Source organism: Toxorhynchites rutilus, chromosome 3 (assembly GCF_029784135.1).
Source record: "Toxorhynchites rutilus septentrionalis strain SRP chromosome 3, ASM2978413v1, whole genome shotgun sequence".
NCBI lineage: Eukaryota > Metazoa > Arthropoda > Insecta > Diptera > Culicidae > Toxorhynchites > Toxorhynchites rutilus.
In genome coordinates, this window is record NC_073746.1 from 317857015 (window position 1) to 317869158 (window position 12144).

General features: G+C 43.2%; 2 protein-coding genes across 2 annotated transcripts; one reads left to right on the top strand and one right to left on the bottom strand.

Annotated features, from left to right (window-relative positions):
- Nucleotides 1-1484: 1484 nt before the first annotated feature.
- Nucleotides 1485-4176, top strand: LOC129776610 (GATOR complex protein WDR24). The gene is made up of 3 exons (XM_055782347.1): nt 1485-1678; nt 1746-2302; nt 2365-4176. Exons 1-3 carry the CDS (start codon nt 1573-1575, stop codon nt 4105-4107), a joined length of 2406 nt encoding a protein of 801 aa, XP_055638322.1. The 5' UTR covers nt 1485-1572; the 3' UTR covers nt 4108-4176.
- Nucleotides 4177-6447: 2271 nt separating this feature from the next.
- On the bottom strand, nt 6448-10761 carry LOC129774477 (uncharacterized protein K02A2.6-like). The gene has a single exon (XM_055778219.1). The coding sequence runs from the start codon at nt 10759-10761 to the stop codon at nt 6448-6450; it is 4314 nt and encodes a 1437-aa protein (XP_055634194.1).
- Between the last annotated feature and the right edge of the window lie 1383 nt (nt 10762-12144).

Below are 12144 nucleotides of genomic sequence, written 5' to 3' on the forward strand. Positions count from 1 at the left end.
TGCGTAGCTTCCGTATTGTGGTAGTTCAGTTTGGACAGTTCGCAGCTCGGTAGCAGTTTACCCTGAGAGTCATTGTACTGTATAAAGTACACAAAAATATTCCTGTTCACGAGAATTGTTTTAAAAATTGATCTTTTTATACACAGTAGAGATGCGCAAACCGTTCATGAACTGTTCAAAAGAACTAATTCACCAAAAAGAGTGAACGAACGGTCGTTCTTTTCTACTGGGCAACAGTTCATATGAACTGTATACCCAGTTCAGAACGAACTGACCGCTGACTGACCTGTGTATACAGTTCAGTTCAGAACGAACCGTGTACGGTGAACGATGAACTGTGTATGCAGTTCAGAACCACCCAGCAAACATTAAATCGCATAACAAGCGTATATATAACATCATATGCCCTAAAATTTGGTTGGCATATAATGCGCCTAACTGGCATATGCATGCAAAAGTGGAGGCCACCCAGCAAACATTAAGTCGTATGAATAGCTATAATTGGAGGCGATATACATACAACCAAGACACATTTGTATGATATATGATGCAGATAACTAGCATATACACACAAAAGTGGAGGCGATATACGTATATGCCATATTTTGTACGCATATAAAGCCGTATATAATGATATGCGATGCTTTTTGGACTGATATGCGATTTGATACGACAACGTTACCACTCAATCCATCGATGACATGGAAAATCGTGTTTTTGCATTTTATGCGATTTTAGATATATATGATCGATATTTTGATTGATATTTTATGCGATTGTGATTTGATACGAAATTATATGTGACTTATCATGTGCAAAGTTATACGATTTAATGTTTGCTGGGATATGTCAAAGCAAGTATAAAAAAGTGTGGGATGTTATGTAGGACTGTTCTGTTCATTCATAAAATGCTATTTATTAGCAAATAATTATTCTCCGAATTTTGTGAAAAATATCTCAAATCAAATATTCATTTTGAAATTTTGATTTAGTTCGAACCGTGATTTACTTTTCTCAGCACAAACTAGCTTTGTATGCTCTTCTTGCGATGTTTGTCAATAGCTGCTATAGTAAAACTATACCAAAACACGAACGCCTACGCGTTGATGCAGATTAAATATATTTTTTTTTTTTTTTAGATTTTGCAAAAAAAAAATTAAATATTAGTAAACATGTCTGAGAATTTGGCATCCTTGCGCTGCTGGAAAACAAATTTCGAAATAATTCGAAGTCGAACGGATTGATAAATGTGCTTAATCGAAGTCGAACGGGTAACAAACTGCATCATTTTGCTCATTTCAAACCCGATCGAGAACCGGAATAGAGGTGAATAAGTATTACCGAATGATTACTGTAGTATTGTGGTAGTAATGCTTTCTATTTACCTTGCGTTCATCTATGATCAACCACAAATCTGGCATCGCTATTCTGAATTCATGTCGTTCCCTAAGGGGTAAACCAGATTGTCTTTGAATCAGCTGTTCTGATAAGAAAACAACAGCATTAGTTGAAGCGCGATTGAATATTTTCTAATTTTTTGATTTCTTTCCTAAAACCAACCAATTTTCTAACATGAACGATGAACGAACCAGTTCAATACGAATTTGTCAGGATGGCCACGCGAATGCACTCGCATTGAACAGGGAATGCACTCAGATTGCTGTTGCTGGACGAAGTCGTATGTTTTGTTATGCTTACACACCACCAGGAAATCCAAATTGATCTGCGTTTGTATATTGTTCCAGTTTTGAAGGTCTTTTCGATCGAAAACGATGGCTTCACAGAAGTTTGCAATATGCGGGGCGGAAAGAATCAAAACCTAAGCTACTCCTCTAACGATGTCGCCTGGAGTGCCCTGGATTCTAATATTCTGGCTACTGCTGCCACAAATGGTGTCGTATCCGTCTGGGATTTATCGAAGTTTGGGCGCCAAAAGCAATTGCTTGTTTACAACGAACACGAAAGAACCGCCCACTCGGTGGCATTCCATGGTGCCGAAGCAAATCTGTTGATATCGGGCTCACAAGATGGAACTATCAAGTGTTTCGATCTGCGGACTGACAAAACTGCTGTGAATACTTATTTCAGCAATTCGGAAAGTGTCAGAGATGTAAAATTCAATCCACACTCTCCCAACACCTTCGCGGCAGTTTCGGAAAACGGGACCGTTCAGCTGTGGGACATTCGGAAGAACGATCGTTGCACGACACAATTTACTGCCCACAGTGGTCCGATTTATACGTGTGATTGGCATCCTCAGCAACATTGGCTTGCCACTGGTAGCAGGGATAAACAGATTAAGGTTTGTGAATCTTGTCAGTTGCAAAAGATATTGGAATCGATAGAAGGTTGTTGACCTTTCAGATATGGAATACAAATCCCAAAAACTCATCCCTGGAGAATCCAAAGAATGTTTCACTGGAATATAGTATCCACACGATTGCAGTAGTTGGTCGCGTTCGCTGGCGACCAGATAAGATGTATCACATTGCAAGTTGTGCTCTGGTTGTAGACTACAGTATTTACATTTGGGACGTTAGACGCCCTTTCATTCCGTACGCTTCGTTCAATGAGCATTCTAACGTAACCACTGGAATCGCCTTCAAGGGAAACGATTCGCATATCCTGCTTTCCACGAGCAAGGATTCGACTATTTTCAAACATGTGTTCAAGGATGCGGCAAGACCCGCATTGAAAGCAAATCCTCAAGGGGCTAGCTTTAATTTCAAGGGGGATCTGTTATACGCGTACAAACTGAAGATGCTTGGTCCTCCTACACCACCACTAGTTCAAAAAACAAGCTTGCTCGGCGGGAAACAACGAACTCCTCCATCCACTGATCAGTTCCATCTAGCGAAATCGACTCTATATCACTTTTTGACAAAATCATCCTCGCAAAATTCCAAAGATGTTACTAAGACATCTCTACTCAAGGATTACCACGCTCTAAAGGGCTGCGCAAAAGAATACATTCTGATAAATGCTCCGTTATCGGAAATATGCGCCCACAATGCATCGATTGCGAAGAAATATGGCAAGACAAACGTGAGCTTTTTGTGGAATTTCATCAGTCAACTATATGCATACAGTTCGATGGCCAATCTTAAAATAGAACCACGCGTTTCCAGTGCAAGCCAAAGTCACGTCAATCGTCTCATGGCTCAGAATTCTAATCAATCCAGTGCGGGCAGAGGAGATGATCAAGCCAGTAGTAATCCTAATTTAGGTAACTCTAATCAATTAGCTCACAACAACGAAGAGATTATAGATTTTTCGAGCACAAAGCAAGATTTGAATACGCTGCTGTCGGGTAAAGGCCAGCTTCTGTCGGTAGATTTTGAACCCGACTGTTGTGAATTTGTGTTCGGCGAAACGGAGCTTACGTTTGACAACGTGAATTGTATTAGGGAATTTCGAGATGGATTTCTATACACAGGTCCTAATGATCTTATTAAAGATTACACTTTCCCCTCTTCCAATCTGATGAATGCCCATGATCTACATCAGGCACGCCCAAGGAAAGAGCTTCGACCGGAAAATGCCCCAGAGAACTCACCGCCACCGATTCCACCGTTGTTCATAAAAATCTCCGACAGTAATGCTCTCAATCCACTCCTCTGGGAGCCTCATCAGGTGCTCGCGGACTGTTTATCCCTCCAAACGGAGACCGGCGATGTTCAGACCTCGACGTGCATTCTCGTGGCGCTCGGTGACCGTCGGCACAGTCTACAAATCGACGAAACAGTGCAAGAAAACTGGTTACTCTCGTACATTGAGCTGCTCCACCGCCATCAACTGTGGAACGAAGCCACCAACATTATCAACCTCAGCTGGATCCGTTCGGTGTCGGAGATGAACCAGCAGTCGACCACGATGCACACGAACTGTGGCGACTGTGGACGACCACTGCTCAACGCAGTCGGATGGTATTGTTCCAAATGTCGCTCGGCACAGTGTTCCAAGTGTAGTGTCTGCAATGGAGTCGTTCGGGGTCTGTATGCGTGGTGCCAGGGATGTTCTCATGGGGGCCACTTGGAACATTTGAAGCACTGGTTCGGCAATAATCCTAAGTGTCCCAAGTGTGGTCATTTGTGTGAGTACGAATAATGCGGGTTTTCATTTTGGTTTATCGTGGTTGGTCTTCAAAGGGTGTGATTTTAATAAAATATAGTTTGAAAATGGATGATATGGTGAATTTTTTGATGACTGTCGCAATCTCGATTATGATGAAAAACAGCCAAAAATATTGTGTTAAAATTGTTCACATCGCATTCATAAAGCAAACCGTTGTGCATGAACTAGAGAAAATTCGGTGAGTTTTGCATTACGTGTCTATATGGTTGCATATCCAACGGGCGTATATTGATTGACTGGACGTCTCAGGGTTGAACTAAATCTTATGTTACAAGATGTTTTACCTTTTGTATGATAGTTTATACAGTAGTATTTCGCTAACTTTGTGTTCTTTTACTAGATTGCTCTGCTAGACTAGGATACAGCCAAGAAAAAAAAAACTGCATTTGAAGCCGTTTTTGCACCGAAATCACCGTAATTGTTGGGTATACCAACAGGATAATATTATTGAATTGATGCTTCAGACTCTAGACTACCCTGCTTTTTTATATTTGGTTGATAAATGACTGGACTGAGCGTACTTGCAAGCATAAAATAGGTCCCATTAGTGGTTCTCAGCATCTTGTCCGGTAACTCCTATCCATACGGCGTATGTGTAACCATAGGGAAGATCGGGTAACAAACTCCGGTGGGATCTTGGTCGTATACTCTGTTCAACTTCTAGAAGACCACTTTGAATATATTTCGTTGTAACACAAACAAGTAGAATTTAAACAAGATATTTTCATATATTGTTGAACGCTTAGAATAAAGTATATTTAACGTCAATTTCATTCAAAAATTTTTTCGACGGTATCTATCTTTTTCGATTTTTTCGACGCTATCTACGCAACATCCTTGCTATTCATTTTTAAGGATGTGAGTAGTGATATCTAAATTTTTCATTTATTCGGTTATCAATTAATCGTCGGGGCATGTTTTATTTGTGAATCGTGTTGTATACGAGCAATTCCAAATGAAATCGACAAATGACAAAACATGAGTATTTTTGATTCAAATGAAAGTTTGTATTCCATTTGGGTTGAAGGAAATATGAGTTTTCCACAGCAATTGGGATTTTTTTGACTCAAGCGTAACTTTTGAAAAGGGTGTATCGATTTGAGTAGGAGAAATCTTTGATAATTTATATCTCAAAAACTATGAGTCGTACCGAAATAGTGTCTTAGAAAGAGTTATAGAGTATTGATGTCTAAACATGAAAAAAATATACACTGAGAAAAAAATAGTACTCTTTTTTTATTTACAAAAAAAAAACTTACTTTGCGATATCCAAAATACATATTTCTTATTTTTTTTTTCATATAAAATAGAAATCATGTAGAAAATTTAAAAAACGGATCCAAGATGGTAAACCTATTTTTGACGAACTTTTTGGAACATCGATTTTTTATGGATTTTCGAAACTTCGAATTTTTGTATGTTAACAATCATTTTTAGCCACAAATTATGATTTCTGATGTGATTTAAAACAAAAAAGCTCATTATAAATCTCCTTCTAAAATGCAGCCATTCTCGAGATATTTTGAAACATATTTCTAATTTATTGTCTTTTTTATAGTAAATATTCCCTTTTAATATGTTTGTCGTGTTATACCGTCATGTTCATGAAGATTTATGAATTTGCTTATAATTTCCAACAACTTTTCCAAATACATCATCATGGTAAAAATATATATTTAGGAGTTACGTTGAAAATCATTTGAACACATGTGGGTTAATATAAAACGTAGAGATATTAAAAACTGTTTTTTTTTATCTTAATACAAACTTTTAACATGTTATACATGTTGCGCCAACAGAACACAACATTTATAAAAGGAAAAAATATAATTCTCTACAATTTGGTCAAATAATTCCTATATTTATCGGAGTTTAAGAGATACTAATAATAATACTAGAATTTTTAGCATTTATTTCTTATCAACTAACAATTTTGTTGTATATAATTTAATTTTTTTCATTATTTTCTTATATTTCTATACACATTATGATAACTTGCTGCATTGTCGTTAGAGTACAACTTTGCTGCTACTTCATTCTCGGATACAGGTACAAAAGAATGATACTTTTGGGTACCTGGAATTTGTTTGGTGTTATTATACATGCTACTCAACTCTTCCACACCCTGATCATATTCTTCTTGTGACATATATGAAAATGACAATTTTGTAAGACAGTCTTCTTTTCGCTTGCTAGCCCAGTCAAATAACGTTTTTGCACTCGTAATCGGATGTTCATGTTGCCTAGCCAAACTAGCTCTTGTTGCCATTCGTTTTAGACAGTTGTCGTAGCATCTGTCAAACCTGACTACTGTCAGTTGACGAGCCGTTGTGGTATAATCGGTGGGGGGCTACCCAACACCTCCCCCCTTTTAGAAAAGGTGGTAGGGATCATTTCTCGCAGGAAGTCCTCGAGTCCTCGAAGATCTGCTGCTGTTGGTTGTTGCAGTTGTCTAGGGAGATTGCGTTGTCGTTGAACACTGGCCTGCGGCGGGAATTCATCCATCTCTAGAGGAAGAGAAGGCCGCTCCTCCTGCACGGGTGTCGGACTCTGTAGGTTCCAGGAGTCCAACAGGATACTCAACGGAGCTTTTGCTGGTTCGGTCGCAGGCAGTTTATTTTCGGAATGATGACGTGTTCGCAGCTGATTGCAGTGGGACCTTATCATGGTTTGCTTCCCAGGCAACCAGACGTTGTACATGACCTGGCCAATGCGTTCGAGCACTTCTCCTGCTTCCCAGTGCCACTTGTTGTTACGGAACACTTTGGCCCAGACGAGGTCCTGACGGATGTAGTTTCTTGGTTTCGCACCATGTCGCCGGTCAAACTGCTGATCTTGCTTGGAGTTTTCGAGTTTGTGCGCCGGAGTCGGTGGTCGAAGCAGCTCTAACGACGTGCGAATTCGTCTGCCAAGCAGAAGTTCGGCAGGAGACTTACCTTCCGGAGCGGCGCGACATGGTGTGGACCTGTAGCACTGTAGAAAAGTGTTGATGGCATCTTGCAGCGTTTCCCCTCCGGCGGTTATTTTCTTCAACGTCCTCTTGAAAGTGTCGACGAATTTTTCCGCGAGGCCATTCGACTGCGGATGGAAGGGAGCGGTCTTCAGGTGAAGAATGGCGTTGAACTCGCAGTAGGCCTCGAACATTTCGCTGGTAAACTGCGTCCCGTTGTCGGTACCCAGTGTCTGCGGGGACCCGAATCTGGCGGAAATGTCACGGAGAATGCGAATTGTCGCTGTAGAAGTGATGTCTTTTGTTCTGACCACCTCCGGCCATTTGGTGTAGGCGTCCACTAGGATCAGAAAGTACCACCCATCCATAGGACCGGCGTAGTCGAGATGAAGTCGTTGCCAGGGTTTCTCCGGGACTGGCCACGACTCGAGGTTGGTTTTACGATCCGTTTTCGCCACACTCGAACATTCGTTGCACGTCTGCACCAGCCTTTCGATGTCCTTATCGATATGGGGCCAGTAGACGTACTGTCGAGCAAGGGACCGCATACGTTCGATACCGGGATGACCTTTGTGCAGCTCCACGAGAACCTTCTTTCGGAGAACGGATGGTAACACCAAACGTTCGCCGTACATCAAGCAGCCAGCGGTGATGGAGAGGGACTCGCGACGCTGGAAGAACTCTTGAATGTGCGGATCTGTGATGCTCGTTTTCTTGGTAGGCCACGTGGTGTTGACGTGCTTGATCACCTGTTGCAGGGTTTCATCTATGCGGGTTTTGGCTTGAACGGTCTTGAACGAAACTGGTAGGGCTTCCAGGGATTGGTTCGTGATGCTGCGGATGGTGCTCTCGAACTCGATGTTGGCTATAACATAGTCCTCTTCCGGACGAACATGGCGATTGATAAGGCGGGACAGGATATCCGCGTATCCGAAAGCATCTGTCGACACGTAGTGTATGTCGAAATCGTAGAGAAGCAGTGTCAACGCCCATCTCTGGAGCCGGTTGGCGGTGTACGTAGGGATGCCCTTTTTCCACCCGAATATGGCGAGCAAAGGCTTGTGGTCGGTCTCGAGCACGAAACGCCGTCCGAATATCATCCGGTGGAATTTGGTCACGGCGAATATCAAAGCCAAGCCCTCCTTTTCGATCTGGCTGTAATTACTCTCCGCTGCTGTCAAACTGCGCGAAGCGTGGCAAATGGCTTTCACGGTGCCATCCGGAAATTTGTTTGCGATTCGGGCACCTAGACCAACGGAGGAAGCATCTGCCGACACAATTAATTCAAGTTTCGGGTTGTAGTGCGTCAACAGAAGAGGGGACTGAAGAATTTCTCGAAAATGGTCGAACGACTCCTGGCAAGCTGGCGACCATTCGAACTTTTCTCCTGCCTTCAGCAACTGATCCATGGGGTGTCGAAGGGAGCGCATCTCTGGAACGTACTTGCCATAGTAGTTTACTGTGCCAAGGTATGCGCGCAACGCGGTGTCGTCGTGCGGAGCTGGCATGTTGACAATCGGAGCAATCTTGTCCGGATCTGGACGAATTCCATCGCCATCGAGGATCTGTCCGAGATATTTCACTTGCCGCATGTGAAAGCTGCATTTCTCTATGCGGACAGTGAAGCCGAATGCTTGCAGTCGTTGCAACACAAGGAAAAGGTTGCGCCGATGTTCCTCTTCCGTTCGACCTCCCACTACGATGTCATCCAAATAACCAACGGTACACGGTAAACCAGCGACCATCGTGTCCATCAGCTGTTGGAATGCGCCTGGGGCAGATTTGATGCCGGGCGACAAGCGGGTGAATTGAAAGAGGCCTTTGTGGGTGTTTATGGTGAGCAGCGGTTGACTCTCCGGATCGACCTCGACCTGTAAGTAGGCATCAGAAAGGTCGATGTGGCTAAACACCCGACATCCGGACATTTTGGCGAATATATCTTCGGGTAGCGGTAGAGGGTACTGATTCGGCTCGAGTACGCTGTTCAAGCCAGTCGAAAAATCAGCACAAATCCGGACGGTGCCATTGGGTTTCCGGACCACTACGATTGGTGCTGCCCATTCAGCGAAATCCACCTTCTTCAGAATGCCCAGATTCTCTAAGCGACAAATCTCGTCCTCTACCACACCTTCCATGCAGTACGCTACCGGACGCTTCGGCTTGAAAACTGGTTTCGGATCGCCTTTCAGGACCAGCTTGACGGGAGCCTTCTTGCAGAGGCCCATCTCGTGAAATCTAGTGAAAACTTCGGGGAACTGAGCTTGGAGGGTAGCCTGCGACTGACTTGGTTGAGCGCTGACCTGGTTGCAGAACGATGTGATTGGCTGGTTCCACAACCCAAACAAATCCATCCAGTCAATTCCTAGAATATCGAGACTGACGTTAGGAGCGGCGACGAAACACTTACCCCCTTTTGTGACTCCATTGAGGGAAATGTTGCACCACATCTCGGCAACAAGATCGAGTGGCTCTCCGGAAGCTGTTCGCGCGGTGCAAACCGTTGGTTTCGTGTGGGGACGGCCGAGTTTGATCCACGATCGGTGCGAAATTATCGAAATATCGGACCCTGTGTCCAATTGTAAGCGAAGGGGTATGTTGTTGACCTGAAGCTTGACGAATTTCCGACCCTGGATGATGTTTCGGATCGTCACCGTCTTCGTCGATGGTTGCTCTTTCTTCTCCCTAGGTGTCGTGTTTGCGTTGAATGAAGACCTTGATTGAAAGCAAGCACAATAACCTGCTCGATGCCCAATCTTGCCGCACTCGTTGCATTTTTGGTCTCGAAACCGGCAGTCCTTGTTGTAGTGCATGCCCCCACATGACCAGCAGGGCGTCTTTGGTTGCTCACGTTGATTGGAAGAACTCGATGCTGCTGACTGATGCTTCGATTTCGACCGCTTGTCGTAAACAACGGCATTCACCACGGACGACGGATTTTCCACCAACACGGTGTCCTGTTTCAGGTTGATGAGGCTGTTACACTTATCCACGACTTGCTGTAGCGTCAGATTGACGTTCTCGTTCAGCTTGTTGATGAGATGCATTCTAACTTCGGCATCTTGATTTGACTTCAGACCACAGACGTAAATAAGGCATTTGAACTGATCTTCAGTTAATTCCGAAAGTTTGGAATCAACACATGCCTTGTTCACCTTGCACGAGTATGCCAGGTAATCGTCACTCTCCTCCTTGGTGAGCTGGAGACAGTTGAATCGTCGGCGGATGATGGAAACTGTCGCTCCGAATAGTGACTTTAACCTATCGACGGTCTCTGTGAACGTAAACTCACGAGCGAGTCTCGGCAGAATTAAGCTATTGTAGTGCTCGTGGTCGGGTGGGCTAAGCTTTCGCAGGAGCAATCGCACTTTCGCTGCGTCATCGAGCTTCCGGGCGTCCTTGTCAAAAAGGTCGACATACCTGGAAAACCATGCGTCGAACGTGTGTCCATTGTCTTTGTCATACACGAACTCCGCCATGTTGCTCGAAAGCGAGTCCAGCACCCTTTCGTCGTAGGAAAGATTGCGGATGGCAAGCTGCGTGGCGCTTTGTTGCTGGAGAATTTGCGTCATTAGCAGTTGCTGGTTGGAAAGAATTTGCAGCACCTGTTCCTGGATGTTTGGTGGTTGCTGCTGCTGCGGCTGCTTCTGCTGTAGATGATGGGCATTGTTCTCCGCCATCGCGATTTTCTCCTGAGCACGTTTTTCGCGAGTACTTTTTCCGGACTATCACGCACGATTTTTCCGCGAAAACTTCCACCTCCTCGTCGCCAACTGTTGTGTTTCAGCGTTGGAGTGAAACGCGTAATTCACAAACAACAAATTAAAAGAAGTTTATTAAACATTGATAACGAATAAAACTATGTGTAACTCGTGCTATTGCAAACTCGTGACTAACAATGAAGAAGATGACAGTTGTCTTGCCGCCGACCCATCCGTCGTAGCATCTGTCAAACCTGACTACTGTCAGTTGACGAGCCGTTGTGGTATAATCGGTGGGGGGCTACCCAACATTAATAATAAAGAAAGAAAAGGTTATGGCCCATGAGAATCATTTCAAAAATTTGATCAAAAGAAACAAAAGTACAATGGAAAAATTATGAAAAGTGGCTCGAAACATGAGAAAACGGTCTTCAACAAATGGAATATTCTCATCGATGGATTTTTAATTCAGCACGGAAAGTTTGTACCGATTCCGCTCCCGTATAGAAAATTGTTCGCGATATACCACAAGTTCAACTTGCTAAAAAACATTACTGATGTGGCGAAACATCGCTTGTTGAATTTAGTCAATCAGTTTCAAGAGGATGATATTATTCTGGATGATTGGGGACAAGTATGAGTTCATAAACCTGGGAAACTCGCGTCCAATTTCACTTCGTATCGTCCATAGTGATGTCGTCTTGTATACGGAAATTGTGGGAGGAACCTTGATAGATGAGTTGAAAGAAATGGTCTTGTTTCAGATAGACAATATGGACTCCGCCGGGGCAAAAGAGACGAATGATTGTCTTGCTTTAGTTTTCTTGGACATAAAGGGTGTTTATTTCAGTATCAATAGATATCATGTCAGTTACTCTCGACTCGAAGTCTACCGCCTCTATTGAATAATACGTTGTAAAACTTGCTTTGTGAGGTACATTTGTTTTCATCTCATGGAGATTCGGCAGTAAGTCGGGTCTCCTACATAGGCCTCTCTCAGGACTCATGTTTGAACCCCCTTGTGTATAACTTCTACGTAAGCGACATTGACAATTGTCTTACCGGACATCGATGTAGATGATAGAGTGGTGTCTATCGTTGGAAGGATAGATCAGTACAGTCAAAGCTTCAACTTTTCACAACAATCATACATTCCATGCCATCAAATACCTTGGGATATGATTCGATTCCAAATGTACTTTTCTTTAAGTTTTCAATCAGATGCTAAAACTCACCTCATTCGAACGAAGTCAATACTCCGTTTTGTATTTAGAGACGAATAAATTGCAAAGTTTGAAGCCTCTTAGGAACAAAAAGTAATAGTAGTAGTTTTGTGTTGGGATGTATGCCCTCAAAGCACAT